At 39.6% G+C, this 18,808-nt stretch overlaps 2 protein-coding genes across 4 annotated transcripts; both read left to right on the forward strand.

Annotated features, from left to right (window-relative positions):
* Positions 1-419: 419 nt before the first annotated feature.
* On the forward strand, positions 420-11,640 carry LOC122840697 (endophilin-A2-like). Of its 3 annotated transcripts, none has more exons than XM_044133270.1 (9): positions 420-689; positions 3,750-3,818; positions 3,938-4,154; positions 4,949-5,082; positions 5,247-5,405; positions 6,901-7,004; positions 7,868-8,001; positions 8,133-8,189; positions 8,886-11,640. In XM_044133270.1, exons 1-9 carry the CDS (start codon positions 645-647, stop codon positions 9,071-9,073), a joined length of 1,107 nt encoding a protein of 368 aa, XP_043989205.1. In that variant the 5' UTR covers positions 420-644; the 3' UTR covers positions 9,074-11,640. The 3 variants fall into 3 exon arrangements, with proteins under 3 accessions (XP_043989205.1, XP_043989204.1, XP_043989207.1); XM_044133269.1 differs by having other exon boundaries at positions 422-689; positions 8,130-8,189; XM_044133272.1 differs by lacking the exon at positions 8,133-8,189 and having other exon boundaries at positions 422-689.
* A 183-nt stretch (positions 11,641-11,823) lies between these two features.
* stap2a (signal transducing adaptor family member 2a) lies at positions 11,824-18,343 on the forward strand. Its single transcript, XM_044134988.1, has 11 exons — positions 11,824-12,063; positions 13,616-13,687; positions 13,772-13,891; positions 13,973-14,029; positions 14,116-14,267; positions 14,345-14,476; positions 14,566-14,635; positions 16,591-16,693; positions 16,815-16,910; positions 16,998-17,126; positions 17,213-18,343. Exons 1-11 carry the CDS (start codon positions 11,956-11,958, stop codon positions 17,266-17,268), a joined length of 1,095 nt encoding a protein of 364 aa, XP_043990923.1. The 5' UTR covers positions 11,824-11,955; the 3' UTR covers positions 17,269-18,343.
* The last annotated feature ends 465 nt before the right edge of the window (positions 18,344-18,808 follow it).

Here is an 18,808-nt window from a genome sequence, read left to right on the forward strand (position 1 = left end):
CCTTCTGATTTTGATTTTTTTCCACTTGATTGGTGCAGCTCTCGTAAAAAAGGTTGTGGGCTGGAGGGAATGGTTATAGTTGGAGGGAATAGCTCACCCAGGGTATTAACAGTCACTGTCATTCTACAACACAGTGGTGCCATTTACTATAGCCAGTAGTCTTTATTATTTAGGGTACATATCTTGTCTGACTCCATAAAGAAATGTAGATTTTGTTGTGGTGATTTTCTCTTAGAATCATCCTCTGAGAAGCTGTTTTATTAATTTCGATTAGTATTTGTTTAAAAACTAGATCAAATATTAACTCAAAAATAAACAATAATAACAGAAGTAAAACTCTTAATACACATGCTCAAACATGGACTGAAGCCAAGCTCCGTAATAAGGTGAATTATAAATTAGTGCAATAAAATAATTGTAGAAGGAAGTGGACCGACCCACTGTTTGTGTCTACGTGTGTGTTTTGAACCAGCTCGGTTCCGCCCACTCTGGAAGCCAGGAAATTGTGGTTGCCTAGCAAGTTTCTTATCCGCGGAGCAAAGTTTGGAGACGTGCTTTCTCGACAGATTTAGGGCTGTAGTCGTTCACTTAAGCTTTTTTGCACACATTTTCCCGATCGAGGACAAGGAGGAAGCGCTGAAAAGATGTCGGTCGCAGGATTTAAGAAGCAATTTTTCAAAGCCAGTCAGGTAACCGAGTTGACTTCTTAGACATTAGCCAGTTGCTTCCACAGCTCCGCTGCTCTCCTACTTCTGTTGCTCAAGCCTTTAGCCACTAGGTTACCTAAAGTAGAAAAGATTTTCGGGAACCAAAACAAGCCTTCTAGGTCTGGTTAATGTTTTGAATTAGAGAAGACACAAATTTATGTTGCAGTTAAATTCTTTAAACCTGCCCTCTTTTAAGTTAGTCTTAAATTAGCTCATGCTAATCTCAGGTTTAACTAAATTTAGTAAGTTGCCAATCGCTCTGCTCTGGTTAGTTAATTAGTTAGTCTGTGGGGTTTAGATTTGGCTTCTTCATTTTAGAGCTAATACTGTCTTTTAAACAAAGTTTTATTCATAAACATATAACTGGAGATGTTTATTTTCTATAGTTTCGTTTTAACTAAATGCTCACTATGTTAGCGCCAGAGTACGCAGGATTAGCGCCATCTGTTCGAGAGGTTTATCTCTCCTAAATCAGACCTAAAGGGTTTTAGACATTGCAGTGACGGTCGGGTTTTAGTTTTGTCTAGTCATGGGGTAAAAGCGTATATTTTATATCGTATTTATCCCCACTATTGACATTTGAGGCAATATTATGATGATTGTGATGTAAGAGCCTAAATGAGTTGGTTAGTTCGTTTAAATTGTTTACATTCATAAGCATATTAGAACTGTATTTCTCCTTTCTCCATCAGACCTTAAAAGTCAATGTTTACTTATTTTCAACAAGGGGAAAAAAAAGAAGATAACATAAAGGAACTGGAATGTTTTGCATTTAACAGGTTTTTTTTAATGAATTTGAATGAGTTTTGCCAAGTAATTTAATATGGCGTTCCTTGTTGGAGACTACATAATAGACGACGTAATAAGGCTCCTCTGGTTTTGTTGCATTTGTTCAGTCAAGTTTTCGCTTGCAGTCACCTCTATTTTGAGGGTGACTGCTGAAGGCTTGTGGGTTAAATATGTAATTGTTCATACAAACATACCTCCCTGCATGTCATGACTTGCAAAACCAGTAGGCTCTGTTTTGGTGGCAGTATTGTTGCAGCAGGCGCTTGTTTTTGGTGGAACATCATACAAATGAAGTAATGGCTCTGTGCTCAGTAGTTACATCATTGGGAGATACTCAGTGTCATGTGATTGCAGATTAGAGCCTGTATGTAATTGACTGGTTTCACCCAAGATATTCGGACTTGTCACTCTGGGGAAATGACAGACGTGGTAACAATGACTTCATTCAGGTTCTGTCATTGTTCTGGCTCATTCACTGGGATGGTTTACTGCGGCGATAAATAGAACTGAGTCATTTTTAATTCCGACCATACCTCTTCTAGGTTAAAGGTTTGTCCAGTAGTTATACTTTGTAGCTAACATTGATAATAGGTGGGCGGTTGTACAGATGGTACGCTCTTGTATACCTCTACCATTGCAGTATGGATTGGTTACAACAGATGTTTTACATTCCAAATACTGAGGCGTGCTGTGTACCTGAGAAGTGCATCCATTTGCCATCCAGATTTCCTTTGGCAAATGCCTGGAAAAAACCCACTAATGCCAACTTGTTCATCTGGTTTTATAAGGAATGAATGAAAATGAAGAGACTGATGACAAGGTTCAAGCAAATGCTGCCTAGCAGGATCTCGTTATGCTAATATAAGAAAGGAGCTGCTTTGAGGTTCTTATGTAAAGATAAAAAATACTAAGATAACATCTCTAAATTGGCTTTTTCAAAATATCTACATGGAAGGTTAGCTGGCAACTGTTCCTGTCGGTCTATTAAGATGAAAAATATACACATAACTGTGGAATATTAATCATATGTTGTAGGGCTACTGCTAATGACACATATATAAAATATACATATAAGTAAAGGCATAAAGCTGCTAAAATATCGCTCTAAACATAAAAGCCTGTCTGTGTGCAATCAGCAACTGTAAAAATAATTGTCTGCACCAGTGGATCAGCAGCCGCCCCTCAGTGTTTTTTAGCTGCAAATCTTGGATGTTGCTTGTTTTTCTGTGGTTTGCAATGAAACCCTGCGATTTATCATCAGTGACGTTGGTCTAATTCCAAACTTGAAGTCACTCTGGCCTTTGAGTATTTTAAATCAGGCCGTTTGACAGTGGATCAGATGCTTCACTGTTAGTCTAAAAACTTGTTTTTAGACTTTTGGTTAGACGGAGCCAACCATTGAATGGAGCTAAACTGGTTTGACATACGGAGCAATCACAGATGCACGCAAGTACCTGCAGGCTTTATGTGGGCAACAGGCATTTTAACTTGGCTGTTGCTTTTGTTAAAATGAAAAAGTCCAAATCATGAAAACTATACGTTTACTGCAAATCATTTTATTGGCAGTTGTAGCTGACGCAATTAGTGTAGGACGTAAATTGTTCATACTTCTGATTTTTTACTTATCTTAACCTTTTTGCGTAAATGCTGAAACAACCCCTTTTTTGCTGTTGAGTGTAATTGGGTTATTCTTCATTCATGTTTGGAGAGGTTTTTGAGATTATGTACATTCCAGACAAGCTAATTAAGTGGTATTATTAAAACTAGAGAAAATAATCTTCTGGTTAAATCCATCTGGTACATGTATCTATATTCTATACATGCAGACTAGCACATTTTCAGTCTTCTATTGAGCTTTGAACCACTTGTGTAGTTGGTGTGTGGGTGTGTGTGTGCAAAAGAGATTATAAAGTAACATTTTTGCACAGTAAAACAAAGCATTGCCTGTGGTCATCATGTAGGAAACTGTGATGCATTTGCTGACCTGATGGAAATGAAATTGGAGTTCTTAAGCACATACGAGGTTGCTCGCAGTGCAAAAGGACTACTTCTCATAAATTAGGAAGAAAAAGCATGGCGCTTTATAGTCCTGGACCAAGTCTTTAGTTCATGATCCTGAAACAACGACATGTCCCTGTGCGCTCCTTGGAGCTCAAAAAGTATCTGTTAAGTAGCTGAATTGTAATAATGTTATTACATCAACATTGAAATTTATTCTTGAAAGTAATCCTTCTACTTGCTTTATTTCCACAGATGATGAGTGAAAAGGTTGGAGGTGCAGAAGGAACCAAACTGGATGAAGACTTTAAAGAACTTGAAAGGGTAATTACAGCATAATTAACTGGATGATCTTGCTCAAATCAAATAAGGCTACAGATGATTCTTTGACAAATGTTCTCTTTTTTTTCTCCTTTTTTGTTTGCCTTCTCATGTCCCTCCAGAAAGCAGATGTTACCAGTAAAGCAGTAGTGGATGTTATTGGGAAAACATCAGAGTACCTGCAGCCCAATCCTGCGTCGAGAGCTAAGCTCACCATGCTTAACACAATGTCCAAAATCCGTGGGCAGGTGAACAGTCCTGGTTATCCCCAGCCAGAGGGACTCCTGGGGGAGTCTATGACTAAATATGGACGGGACATAGGGGAGGACAATAGCTTTGGTAAGACTTGTGGAGCCGTTTTGGGGATGTAGTGTGGACGTTTATCTATAGATCTATCGATATATATTATTTTATGCTCTTACAAAACAACCTCGTGTTAAGCCCGGGGGCATTTTTGGATGAAACAGGAAACCAAAAACACTCAGGGAAGTGAAAAACACTCTTACTTCTCATTCTGTTTGAAAAGCACATTCAGCTGGCATTTAGTGGTGAACTTCCCATCTTTAAATGAAAGCTCATTTTATATCCACACAGAAAACAGAATGCAGTTTGTTTTTATTGTTTGTTGTGCTTGGTCAACATAACATAACATTGAAAGCAGACCTAGTTTTTCTGTCGAGTTAACGTTTTGCATTTCACTCAGTTTTACAATTACTTTATTTAGAACTCAGCTCTATTCAAATTAAGAACCAAACTGGAAATGGAAGTAGAGAAAAGCAACTAGATGTTCAAGTTGAACTGACGGCAGAGTCTGTATTAAGAATGTTAAATATGAGTAGAAAACACTGATGTTCTTCCAGACTGGCTCATCTTTCTATAGAATACAAATCATTTTCCTTGGAACTTTAGCATTATGAAAATCACAAACTAAACTGCAGCTCTGCAAATCTTTTTGGGGTTTTTTTTGTTGTTGTTTTTTTTTATGTAACATTGTTCCACCCCTGCTGGGGAAGGAACTTGTGTTTGAGAAAGGGTCTGCAGTTATACATCGTGACTGTGCAAATATCTACTGATTTAATATTGACCCAAGGCAGTCAGAATTTCCTACTTTTCTACTTGTGTGTATTTTCTAGGCGGAGCTCTGGTGGATGTTGGAGAGGCGATGAAGAGGCTGGCTGAAGTCAAGGACTCCCTGGACATTGATGTGAAGCAGAATTTTATTGACCCACTGCAGGCGGTCGCTGACAAAGATATCAAAGATATTCAGGTAGGACAAAGATGTGATGAGTTTATCTACATACCGGCTTTGCACTGAACTGCAAGGTTTGTGCTTTGTAAGGCAGGTGCACTGGGAAAAATAACACAAAAAAAATCACGGAGACAATATGACATTTTTAATCTCTCCCTCACCTCTGTGTGTTTAACTCACAGCACCACTTAAAGAAGTTGGAAGGCCGCCGTTTGGACTATGACTATAAAAAGAAGCGTCAAGGTAAAATCCCAGATGACGAGATTAGGCAGTCCCTGGAGAAGTTCCACGAGTCCAAAGAGATGGCTGAGTGCTCCATGCAGAATCTGTTGGAAACTGATGTAAGTTTGCAAATGCCTTGGCTTGATTTTCTGTCTTGCCTAAATGGATATCACATAAGTTTTCATTTTTCTCTTTTAAGCTGGTGAAAAGATGTTTAAGTTTTACCGCAACTAATCATGCAGAGGAGTCCATAAAACAAGTCATAGAGGACATGCTAAAGCAATTGGAAATAGTGAAGCAGTCTCCCATGTGATCGTCCATTATGATCCATGCAATATTGGGAATGTAATTGTATGCTGTCTAGCAATGCTGTCTGGTATTTAATATGATTTTTTTTATTTCTCAAGAGTGCAAAGGTAGATAAAACAGAGAGTAGCAGATGGAAACATGTTGGAGCCTTTGTAATAAGATGATGTTCTTCATCTTTGAGTTAACACAGCAAAGTTCAGCTTTTGCCCATCTAAGTGAACATTTTGGTTACACAGACCCTCACATAAATATATACTCATAGAAAATACAAAAAAAAAAACAAATTCACTGCCCATTTATCCTAAAGGTTTATGTCTGGGTATGGGGCTGAGATTTTTACAAACATTAAACAAAGCTGTCTAAAACTGGTTTTGGGATTCTGTGTTTGTCTTTGTATAATCCAAGCCAGACTTGAACAATTTTTTGAAATGGAGTCGATCTTAGTTTGCAAAATAAAGTGAAATAAAATGCTGTTCAATTAGGTAAATCCTTTTCTAAGTGGGCAGATTAAAAAAAAAAAAAAAAAAAAAAAATTAAAAAAAAAATCTAAAAAAGTAGATTATATCATTTTCAATGAGAAATTTGTAGGAACCAAAATACTGAGAGATTTCAGACGGCATCATGATTTCAACACACAGTTAAGTTGGTAAAGTCAACTTATTGTATTTTACTAACTAAATTATTAGACGTTTTGTTGGAAGATAGCAATTCACATCAGTAAAAAGGATTAAAAACTTGACCTTGGCATTCTCAGATACAGCAAGTGAAGTGAAAAAAAGGGTCTGGTGTGTAAACATGGTTTCGGTGTGGTGGATTCGATATTTGAAATATTCCTCTTGTGACTTTATTCCACGTGTTGCAAGATGAATAAAGAATATTTAATATAATCCAGTGCCTATTGTACAAATCTTCTAAAACTGTATTGAACATGGTTTAAATCAGAAAACTAGAATGCGTTTTTGTGTTTCTGTGACTAATCCGTTAACAGAGTTTACCCTCTCTTTATAAAAATGAGCTCAGATGGGTGTTTTTTTTTTTTATGCATGCTTCTTGAAACTGAGTCAGCACATCGAATCTTCAGGAACAGCTTGCTCCAGCTCATCTGCCTCTTTTCTTTCCATGGTGACTTGCTGTAAAAGCAATCTTGTGGAAAAACCGATGCTCCGTTCTTGTTTAAGTAACAAGAACGGCGCATCGGTTTTTCATGCTCCAGCAATTCTAATTATATTTTGTATTATATTATACTATAATTTCAGCAATTATTTACCTTAATTGCTCTAAAATATTCGGTTGATTCACATGTAGGTGGAGCAGGTGAGTCAGCTGTCTGCCTTTGTGGAGTCCCTGTTGCAGTACCACAGGCAGGCCACGGAGATCCTGGAGGAGGTCACAGAAAGATTGAAAGAAAGGTCAGCTCTGCCTTTACTGCTTATCCTATTAAAAAATGCGCTACTATTTAAAAATAGCTGTTGAATCAATATGTATATTTTCCATGTAATGAAACCTAAATACAACTGATTTCAGGTCTACATAATAAATATATAAAAGTAAAAATAGTTCCAACCCTCTGCGCTGATATCATGACCTAGTTATTCAGGAAAGTTCACAAACCTTGCCAAATAAGATTTTTTTTATTTAAATCCCACTTGTCGTCTTCTTTGGCTCTATCGCAAGCATTTTGAAGATTAGAATGTATAAAAACACTGACATAAGATTAAGTTTGCATCTCCTCATTCTAGGGATACATGGACAATTATTTTTAAAGCCAAAAGTTCCAAGAAATGGATTTCAATCTCCAGTCAGCTCAAGAAATGACTTCTGACAGTATATTGCCCGGGTCGACAACCTTTATGATCAAGCGTCACATTTGCCTTTTCTGCTACTAAATGAAATTTATGCAGAACCTACAGACAGATCTGAAAATATTTATAAATGTCTATAAATTGTGGTGTGTTTTGCCATATTTGTATCCATTTTAATTTTTTTTTCCTAATTTTGCCGCATTCCAACATGTGATAGACCAACATAACATAAACTGTGAAGTAAAAGCAAAATAATAACTAATAATTTGGTTTTGAGTTTACTTTTACAAATAAATCCTGAAAGGGTGGCAGACATTTATGTTCAGAAAATCCAAATCTAATTTGCAAGGACGACTCTGACTCGGTGGGAAAAACCACAGAGGAGGCCATTTAGGTTCCTTTTCACTTGCTCTATACTTGCACTGAGATCAGAAATGTAATTTTTGCATTTTATTTTGATTCCGATGCAGGCTAAATGAAGCTCAGTCCCGCCCGAAGCGTGAATTCAAACCTAAACCCAGACAATCCTTTGACTATGGAGACGAAGAGCAGTCGAATGGAGGATACTCAGCAGGTCCTGTGAGCCCCCCGGCATACACTCCTGGTAAAACTACTTTTGTGTATTTTACTTTATCTTTGTGAGTACGTGCCAATCCCCCCCGTCTTAGGAAAACACGTTGCACATCCGCATCGCCCTCCTGACAGAATTATTTCCCTTTCTGCAACATTAAGCAGCCCAAGCACAGTATCCACCTCCACCCGTCAAAAGACCCTCCGTCAAGAGCAAACCGCGTGAGTGGACAGAAGAAGATTACCTACTAATTAACCACAAAACTTGACTGCTTTCTTTGCACACGTGTGTGGCAGTGACATGGATGCACTTCTCTGGCTGTTTTTTTTTTTTTACTAACTCTATTGAATGTTTATTGTGTCAACTGATCCCTTTCAGCAGAGCAGAACATAAAAGGGGAAAAAGTGTTGACTGTTTCTGCTACCAGATCTTCAGATGTATGGAATCATCAGCAGCTCCCGTTATATTATTTTTGATTTATTTAAAATTGAACATTTTTAAATGAAGTTCCCAGTTCGAAGTTTGTAAATTTGGCTGAATTTTATACATCTGACGACTTCTTCAACGACCACTCAAACTTCTGAATCTCAAAATCTTTGCTAAATTCAAAACATCCTGTAAATGCTCTGATTTTGAGCTTCTGAAGTTTTCTTCATTAATCAGCTGAGAACTAATAAGTCATAACATTTCGCTTCCTCCTCTTTGAAACCTTCCACCAGTGGTGTTTTCTAGAGACTCTTCAAATGTCACAATAGTGACACCATATGTCTGAACTTATTTAAAGGATTCACACATTCATGCAGATTCTGACTGTACGTAAACTTCTGGCCAACACTGTGAGTCTTTATTTTAGTTACTGGACTTACATGTGCTTTCTTTTTCCCCTTCTTGCGTCTTCTCTTCATGTCTGTGTCCAGGGGAGCCGAGCTGTAAAGCCCTCTATGACTTTGTGCCAGAAAACGACGGAGAGCTGGGTTTCTACGAGGGGGAAATAATCACCTTGGTCAGGCAAATTGACGAGAACTGGTTTGAAGGAAGACTCCGTGGACAAACCGGATTCTTTCCCAACAACTACGTGGAAGTGATCGTGCCCCTCTCACACTAACAGAAGACAGGCAAGACGGGAGCATCAGAATGGGGAAGACGGATGTTTAAAAATATATTATCATGAAAACAGAAACATAGCAAGGAAATTAAAATACTTTTTTTTTTGTATCTATGAGATATTTTTTGAGCAAACTTGGGAGACTTTCTGTCAAGATGGAATGGATTTGAAAACATAAAAACACAAAGGACAATTAAGGGTTGAATCAGGAAAATTATGCATGATGTTTAGGTGCATTCGCCATATACTGCGTCTATGTATAAAATTTGCACCTACGCACTTTGTACACAACAGCTCCAGCTGAACACTAAGCAGAAACAGATGTGTCAAAGGGTGTAATGACTTTTTGTCTTATTCAGTTTTATTCACAGTATCTTGTTTGCTAAATAATGACTATTTGGAACTACACACAATCATGTTTTTAACCTTTTCATCTATAGATTGGGCACTAATAGAATGACACTACACAAAACTGATGTTTTCAGGCATTTGAGGTTATTTTCTACTGCCATCTGGTGGTTTTATGCAGTTTTCTTAGCTTTGTATTTGTTTGATTAATCATGAGTTCTGAGACGTTTAAGATCTTCATATTGTTCGAGCTGTAAGTGATGACTGAATTTGGACATTAGGTTTCCAGGCTCTACTGTCATGGGATAATTTAGGATAAATATAAAACACTATTTTATTACGTGCATCACTCTGTTGCTGCAGTACGTTTGTCTCTCAAGTCCGAGCTCAGGGCTGGATTGCACCGAGTGGAGCAAGATTTTGCTGCAGATTGGAGAATCGGTGGGGTTTTCTACTTGTTGTGGTGCTAATTACTTTTCCTAGTACAAGTTAATCACATAATTCAATGGGTTCTTTGCCTTAAAGGAACCTGGTAACTAATATGGGCTTTTCAGAACTGTGTGTGTCAATGATTTAAATGAACACAAACTGTGAGAATAATGTTCATATCTACAACTTCCTCTAGATTTTTGAAGTGTGGCAGCCATATTTGATTCAGAACTACAATATAATCTGGGACTTCCAGCTTTAGGAGACAATCCTGTTTTTCCAAGATGGGGACTTGAAAAATCTAACTTGCAAATACACATTTTGTTCCTCCATAAATATCTGTGCCCCTTTAAAAGCACTCCAGATATGTTTTGAAACACTACTTCCAAACAAAGGTTGTTCTCTTATTTGTCTCTCCAGACGGCTCTGTTTCAGTCTAATTTTAACTTAAAATAAAATCTTCACGAGTAAAGGGACATTTGATTTAGTCTATATAATGAGCAACATCTCACCAAAGCCAACATGATTTCTATCTGTTCCTTTTTTCCCCCCTCAGACTCAGCTGATACTGCTGGCAGTGTCATTACATTATTGTTGTTTTTTGGGGGGAGGGTTTTTTTTCGGGGGGAGAGGGGTTAGGACTCTTTGTTGAAGTGTTTCTTCATGAATTTTCAATCTTATTTGCTTTCACTCCTCAGCTCTGTTGTAGACCTGATTTGGAGCATGGAAATGTGTGGTGATGTGAGCTTGGCGTTGCTGTACCTGCCTCTTGCTTTCAGACGTAAACTATGCACCAGACCTGGATGGAGGATGCTCTCTTCCAGTGTCTTTGTATCAAACTTACAAATAACAAGGGAGATCTGTCCACAACCAATGGTTTCAGTTCCAGTTAAGCCTATTGCTATCAAACTATGAACTGTCACGGTTCATGCTGTTTGTTGAAATGCCAAAATTTTCCCCCTTGTCATGATCCCCTTGTTAGACTGCCCCCTGCCTATCTCATCTCTGCTGCCTCTATTTTAAGTGCAAGCGGAACAGACAGGTCTTTTTTCTGCAGAGGAGGGGACTCAGCAGTGGATTATGCCCTCCCCCACCACTCTATTTACCACCTGCCCCCTTACTCCTGCCCCTTTCCTCATTATCTGTCCCTTCCCAAACCCACGGTGCCTCTGATGCTCAGGCTTGTATGCATACTTTGAATTATATCCACACTGCCTGTCCTTCTGCAGACCTCTTGATGTGTCTGTTATTGGTGATATGTTTAGGACCCTTGCTGTGATGAGTTATAACTGCGGCTCAGGTGTGGGTTTACATGCCTCATTAGACTAAGCAAAACCCCTTGAAGAGAGGCAGAAGGTCTGCGACTCCGCACAGATCATGGATGATGAATGATGTTGTAGAACAAAGGGCTAAGATCAGGTTTTGTGGGCTACTGATGTCACAACTCGGCCGACTTTACAATACTATATATCAGCTTTGCAATACTGGTGAAGTATTAACAGCTTTAAAGCTTTATTTCATTATGCACAACGTTAATGGAACTATTCAATGAAATATCTAGCCTTTTTTTTTTATTTGTACGTATTTGTAAAATGCTTTTGATTTAATACCTTTCTGTAACTGTGATGCTTTGGGAAGAATAAACGTGGGATTATCCTGGATTATCTCCAAAATGCGTGGATTACCTCTATACTAGTCAAAGTGTAATCTCATGTATTGTGTGTTTTATTGTCTGTGAATAGATGCTGTTCATTTTCCTCCAATAAATGTTAAATATTTCCATCCTCTGATGAGCAGTTGTCATTTTTAAGTTGTAAAATGATCAACTGTTTGAATTATTCATTTACTGTCCTGATGCACTTCTAATTTACATGTATTTATTATTGAAGTGGATATCACCCCACAATGTTTTTGCTTCTTTTTTGTTTTTTTGTTTTTTTCATGTGGTCAACCCCACCCCTATCCATGACCCCCGCAGAGACAGCAGCTCGTATCACCCAGCTGTTAGGCTGTTGCCAGAACACTATCTCATCGGGGAAGGCGTGTCGGTCCCCGAATTACTCAAAGTCCCTTTGTCCTCAATCAGAGCCCAGCCTGCGACACTCATGGCGGCTGCACCCGTCAGGCAGCGCTGCGGCTCGGGGGGGCCCCGTTCCCAGCTCCCACCCTGCTACTTCGAGGGCTACCTGGAGAAGCGAGGACCGAAGGAAAAGGTAGGTCCAGTCCACCACACCCGCCCGGGAGCGTGCCGCAGGCTGCCGGGGATCGGAGCGCGCTGTCGGTGGGTGTGGGATGTACGCGCGCCGCCGCCTGCCGTACCCGGCTGATCCACCATTCCCTGGAAGCTGTCAACTTCCTTGTGTTGGAATGGGCGAGGCGATCTGAGCGCTGGTTGTGTGGGTATTTCGTTTTCCACGAAACGGATGGGATTGTGACAGCGGGTCGGCGACTAATCACTCGGCGATCATGGGAATCGAGAAATCCGTACTGATGTCAAGACGCTGCGTGTCTTATCTGGGGAACCGTGCATTTCTTGGCTGTCATCAACATCACATTATATGCTCTAGATGTCGCAAACGAATGCCTGCCAATTTTATTTCCCGCATCACAAAGTCTCCATTGCATAAACACTCTTGTAATTCCCTGAACTGCATTTTTAAGTAAAGTTGCACGCAGAAATTCTCAAATTATTCTCCTGCCTTTTGTCTTATTTGATAGGTGAGGTGACTAAAACACCTCTCTCCTTCATGTCCACCTATCACTGATTAGGCTCGTTTTAATCCAATACAGGCTCGTAATGTGACACTGGCTCAGGTGCAGGATATAACAGGGATCCAAGGTATTGGCAGCAGCTGAGACTCACTTAAACTATCTTTCTCTTGGGACAGGAAATGGGATGAGAGAGGGAGGGGGAAGAGGGGGAATACCCATTGCACAGCTGGCCACATTTATTGGCATTTATGGTAAAGGTGTCTAAAAAGCTTTTAGTTTTCCATTTTATCCCAGTATATAAAATTTGTTTTAATGCTGGTACAATTATTCAGCGAGTATTTCCAATGCTTTGTAGAAGCACCTTTTGTCAATATGACAGAAATCATTTATTTAAAATTAAGCTTTTAATACAGAGAGAGGAATCTTTGACAAATTCCTTTTAAGCATCCTGTCCACATCAACCTAAATCTTTGTGTTTTCTCTCTTGTCTTTAGTTCAGCACACAGTTTCTCAATAGCATGCAAATAGGGGGTGACCTATCCAAGGAAGAATATTTTGTCTAACATTTTTGATTTGCCCATATATTCTGGATAATTATCAGAATATAATGGTTTATAACACAGTTGGTTTAAATAGAAAAAAATGTTGGCTATGGGAATCTTACTTGATTTTAAAAAAAATTTTCTGGTATGTGGTTGCCAGAAAAATACTGGTCCTCGTTCTGTCAACAGTGGCAAAAAGAAATTGAGCTGTGTCTTACCTCCTCCTTATACCACAGGGTAAGAGAAAGTTAGGGATTACTCAGTGAAGGTCCATAGACTCTCTGATCAACTAAAAAAATAAAATGTGAAATTTCTCGCACAAAAAAAAGTTTTTTGTGTGAGATATGTTATTGATGTAAAAAAATACATTTGTTTCAAGGTTTATGACACATAGTGTCCAGAGATGTGAATAAATGTAGCCAACACTTTGAGTGAAAAACATCTCTTCTATTGCAAAAACAGCTCATCTTTGTTTTTTTTCCTCATGTCTGCATGTTAATCTATATGACAGGCTTCCAGAAGGCTTTGGACTTGCCTTTGTGGGAACTCTTTGTATTTCTTCAATAACGCTAAGGATACTCATGTAAGTTTCACTCTGTGTACCTTCTTCTCTATGTCTTTAATGCGTCACATTGTGCTGACTCTAAAAGATATTTGTGTGGACCAGTATGTGGAGAAGCTGGACCTCGGCGGATTTGTATCCCTCAAAGACGACAGCAGCCGAGACAGAAACCTGGAAGCGGCGAGACTCATCCTCCGCATGAAAGATGGGGAGACCAAATTCACTGTATGCCTCTTATCAAACTCATACCATTTTTTGCATTTTTTTTTAATCATAAGTATTCAAATGTGCGGTTGTCTCCTTTAGGCACCAAACTTGGAGGCCCGGGAGCTGTGGAAAGGTTTCCTCTACTCCGTTGTAGATGTGAATATCAGCCTCCTGCATTTCTGGACCGGAATCTTTTTACCTGGTGCCGTAATGCAAATATTCTTTGATCTTTTGGATTGCAGTTGAATGTCCCGTCCAGTCTCACGTTACTACCGGGCCAGTTCCAAATGCTGAAGGAAGTGGTAGAAAAAGAACGGACCAGACGGAGAACCCGCAATCCAGGACGAGCTCCTCCTTCGCCCCTCTCTGTTCCCTTAGTGGGCGAGATCCCTCCGTGAGCTCTGCTTCCCTATTACAGTTTTTTTTTTTTTTTTTATACTTCATTACTAACATGCTGTTTTTAATCCACAGGTGTTTTCGTCCAGTGTCACGCACAGAAGCTGAAGTGCTTTTGGAGAGACACCCGGACTGTGGCAACATGCTCCTCCGTCCAGGTCGAGACGGATGCTCGCTGGCTGTCACCACCCGCCAGGACCTCAATGGGTAAAGCAACGCCAAGCATATGGAGAGCTAAGTAGCATAAATGAATCAGTGATGCAACTTCTACCTTTGTCTCTCCTTTTATCATCCAGGTCAGTGTTCAGACATTACAGAGTCACTCAGAGAGACCAAGGTGGTTATGTTATTGATGTGGAAAATCCTGTAAGTGTGATTCAGTTTTCAGCATGGACTATTAAAAATGTTGGATGTCTGACTAGTAAAATTGACAGGACATGTCACTGAAAGTAGCATTCAGAGCATTCATTTAATACATTTAACTAACCTGCCTGAGCTGCCTTGATTTTAGCTGTGGGCTGCAGTGAGATTCTTCTGGTATGATAATCTTGAGTAAAATGTTTACAGTGTTGTTGCACAGATTTATGCCATTATCAGAAAGATAGTATGTTCAGACAGAGCAGAAGCCTAAATCTATTGAAAAACACTTCACTCATTGACTCTATCTAGCTTTTCATCCATCTGACACACCGTGAATGTCTATGGTATTTGTCTATAAATATTTTGAAACAGGGCTGGACAGTGGTGCAGTTGGTAGAGCTGTTGCCTTGCAGCAAGAAGGTCCTGGGTTCAATTCCCAGCCCGGGGTTTTTCTGCATGGAGTTTGCATCTTCTCCCTGTGCATGCATGGGTTCTCTCCGGGTTCTCCGGCTTCCTCCCACAGTCCAAAAACATGACTGTCAGGTTAATTGGTCTCTCTAAATTCTCCCTAGGTGTGAGTGTGTGTGTGAATGGTTGTGTGTGCCGTATGTCTCTGTGTTGCCCTGCGACAGACTGGCGACCTGTCCAGGGTGAACCCCGCCTCTCGCCCTGAACGTAGCTGGAGATAGACACCAGCAACCCTCCTGACCCCGTTAGGGACAAGGGTGAACAGAAAATGGATGGATGGATGGATGGCTGAATGGATGGATGGATGGATATTTTAAAACAGTCAAAGGGCAAAGTGTTGGGTCTATCAGCCACCTCACCACCATTTAGGGGGAGAAACTGTGCTGCTTCAGTTCTATAATCTCTATAGATCTGGAGAATCATCCAGTCTCTCTAGTGTGCAGCTGAACTGGAAACAGTGATGTCGCACTGTTGTAGGGGAAGATTGAATTATGTTCATACTGTGGTTAGTTAGTTTGTAGCAGCAAAAGGTCAGCCCTGCCTTTACAACACTTTAATGCACTGACTTTGGAGAAGTGAGAGATTCTTAGGTTGTTGTTTTCACAAATGGTTTTTAGACATTTGTGAAAACAATAACCTGAGGCAAGGTGCACCTTACAGTGCTTGTAGTGACATAATATCATTGGTTTCCATTTCTAACCAGGGACTGGCATGGTGGAATATACAGGTTTTACCGGCTAACAAAAATATTTGCTCCAAAAGGCATGTCTTTGTATACAATTCAAGCTGTTAACTGCAAAACTTCCATAAGACCTGTTAAACACTTTTCATTTTGGTGAATTTGCTACAAAAAACTTAAATTAGTGGGATTTTTTTGATAGACCAGCATCCCAATGCCTTTGTTATTAAATGGGGAAAAAAATGATCTTAATACATGAAAATGTGTAGCACGCATTATAATAGCCACAAGTTCTTCTAAGTCAGTTTGTACAGATTCTGCTTTGCTAAATTGCTCAAGCTGAAAAAAAATACGTGGAATGCACATCATAAAAAGGCAAGCTACACTTCTTTTTCTTATTTTCTGTGCAAAAAAAGTGTTGAATTGAGTCTTTTTGCTTTTGCATTCTAGTGAAGCGCTACTGTAAATTGCTTTATCTCATAAAGTTTGTGGTTGTATTGTGCACAAATGTAAAGTAATTCCAGGGGTATGAATACTTTTCAAGGCATTGCAGAACGCCGTCCAGGTATAGTGCAATCAAAACATTTGCAGTAAAAATTGAAAGAAAGTATTTTCGTGTCGATGAAGTAGTTTAATAATTTTCAAATTTAAAATATAATGTAAACAATGTTCACTTCCAGTTAAAAGTTGAGGTATTCTGTGACTTTGTCCTTACCTATTTCTATCAGACAGAGCATTTTAAATTTAGACATTTTATCCAAATTGGTTTTGAAAATGTTTTGCGAAAGATGAAAGAGATTATGTCCTGCTGCAGATTCCCTGTGCAACACTGCATGATGTCATTGACGCCTTGGTAGAGAAGACAGCGGGCACTCTGCAACCGTTCCTTCTGGAAGAACCGTACGAGGAGAATATCAGTGAGAAAACAGAGAAATACACTAAAAAGAAATTAAATTTTTTTTGTCTCTCATGGCTTTTCCTTCAACTTTCATGAGTAACCTATAGCTCTAAACATGCCAAATTTGTTCATATTGTTAGCATATGTTTCTGCTAATGACGAAAATGGAGAGAAGATCCTCCATACTGCCCCTTCCAGCCCCTTACCCAGGGTCCCCGCTCTGCCTCCAAAACAAGGTTTGTCTTGGCCACTGAAGTCCTAGTGCAGACGGAGACAGGCTGCAGGGATATTAACCTTTTTTTATTTCTTTTTTTTTTGCACAGACCGTTGGTGCACCAGCCCTCTGTCCCGGTCCCCGGCTACAGACCGTCGTATCCTGACCTCACCGGTACCGGCCTCTCCCACCAACCCAATGAGGCGACTCATCTTGTCCCCTTCACCTCTTACGCAGAGTGAGTACAACGGTCTGTCGTCCGTACCTGCAGCAGTCAGATGTTATTTGGCTTCACTGCTTTTTTGCTTTTTAATCTGCTCACAGCACTGAATGAGGAGCTCAAATTTACACTGGAGAAGAGAAAAACCAGCCAGGACTGACATGAGGAAGATCTTCCAACTTTTTTTCAAAGCAGCTTCAGCATGTTCTCATCCGGTGCCTTTTTGGTGGAAGACAAGTCACTACAAAGCCTCTTCTTTCTCCTAGGACTCGAGGGGATAAAAAAGAAAAAAAAAAACTGTCTCATAAAATGGTGCTGGCCTTTTGCTCTGTCTGAATGCAACCAGCTGTTACCAACTGCCTCTACGACCAATCATAGTGCCACAACAACTATAAATCTGCTGGTACATTCCAGACCACTAGCTGAGCTCATTGTTATTTGTCTGACTGGCGAGATGCTGAAGGTTCTGCTAATAAAAAAACAAGCAAACCATGCACTTCAGAGATCTACACCTGAGCAGCTGACAGTGTAATCTCCAATTATTTAAAGAAAGAAGATCCGGCTGTTTCAGCACAGCAGGTTTCGTCCTCCTACCATTTATAAGAAGCCTGATAAGTAATCCAGGTCGAACTGAACTGGAGAGAAACTGAATTCTGCACAACTTCTCTGCCTTCTGCTCCGAGATCTCTTTGAGGTCGTTGACCAGCTTTCATCACGTTGCTGATTGTTGGCAGTGATTGTTCTTGCTCTCCACTCAGCCTCTAAGTGATCCACGTCTGACCTGCTGGATTCGTCTGCTACTGTATCTGTTCTGTTGTGTGACCCCTTTGACTCCCCACTTCTCGGCCATGCCAGTAAAATTCAGCTGATTTCTCTTCCTTCACCAAATAAAAGTCTCAATCTGCCCCCTGGAGTATTGGCTGTAAATCAAAGCGACAGAAACGTCATCAGCACACCATCTTTGCAGAAGCACAAGTGCCTGATGAGTCTGTTCGACAGTATTATATTAACCTCTATTTCTCTAAGGTATTACATTCGATGGTGCTTAAATGTAAAGTGTTTTTACCCTCATGTTTGACATTTTTGCCCCCCACCTCCCATCCCTACAGATTGGTATCAAACTGTGAACAACTGACTAATAAGTGTCTTCATACGATGAACAATTAATTGAATGTTTGTACATAAGTCGTTATGCATACATGGTTATTATTAAAAATGTGTGTTTTTAATAATGACGGAGAGCATTAGATTTCTTCCTTGGGTCAATTTGTGATAAAATGTTTGTCTGCACAAACCTTTTCTGGTTTTAAATTATTATTTTAATTTAGTCCGTGTCTTAGTGATGGAGCGGGAACATTGCATTAAGAAAAGAATGGGCACCACGGTCATCAGGAAGACTGCTGCATAAGCTGCTGTCCAAAAATCAGAGACTTGCTGTTCAGAGTACTGTCTCCAAGTATATCAATGGAAAGTTGGGTGGAAGGAAAAAAAATGTGGTAAAGAACAGGGATAACCATCACTTTGAGTGGTTTGCAAAGTAATGTCCATACAATACTTTGGGAGAAGATTGGGATATGCTAGGTTAGTCTTTCAAAAATAAATCTTGCAAATATCCCTCAAATCCAAACTTGTTCTTTCATAATTCAATTTTCAGGACAGATTACTTATTTCTAATAGGATTTAGAGACCAGAGGCAATGC

The sequence above is a fragment of the Gambusia affinis genome, linkage group LG12, assembly GCF_019740435.1.
Source record: "Gambusia affinis linkage group LG12, SWU_Gaff_1.0, whole genome shotgun sequence".
In the NCBI taxonomy this organism is placed as follows: Eukaryota; Metazoa; Chordata; class Actinopteri; order Cyprinodontiformes; family Poeciliidae; genus Gambusia; species Gambusia affinis.

What these genes read in the sequence shown, in the direction of transcription:
- stap2a (XM_044134988.1), top strand. Translation starts at nt 11,956, where the DNA reads ATGGCGGCTGCACCCGTCAGGCAGCGCTGCGGCTCGGGGGGGCCCCGT. An exon ending in AGCGAGGACCGAAGGAAAAG is followed by an intron (nt 12,064 to 13,615) that starts GTAGGTCCAGTC and finishes TCTATATGACAG; the next exon opens with GCTTCCAGAAGGCTTTGGAC. An exon ending in ATGGGGAGACCAAATTCACT is followed by an intron (nt 13,892 to 13,972) that starts GTATGCCTCTTA and finishes TGTCTCCTTTAG; the next exon opens with GCACCAAACTTGGAGGCCCG.
- LOC122840697 (XM_044133269.1), top strand. Translation starts at nt 645, where the DNA reads ATGTCGGTCGCAGGATTTAAGAAGCAATTTTTCAAAGCCAGTCAG. An exon ending in ACTTTAAAGAACTTGAAAGG is followed by an intron (nt 3,819 to 3,937) that starts GTAATTACAGCA and finishes ATGTCCCTCCAG; the next exon opens with AAAGCAGATGTTACCAGTAA. An exon ending in AAGATATCAAAGATATTCAG is followed by an intron (nt 5,083 to 5,246) that starts GTAGGACAAAGA and finishes TTTAACTCACAG; the next exon opens with CACCACTTAAAGAAGTTGGA.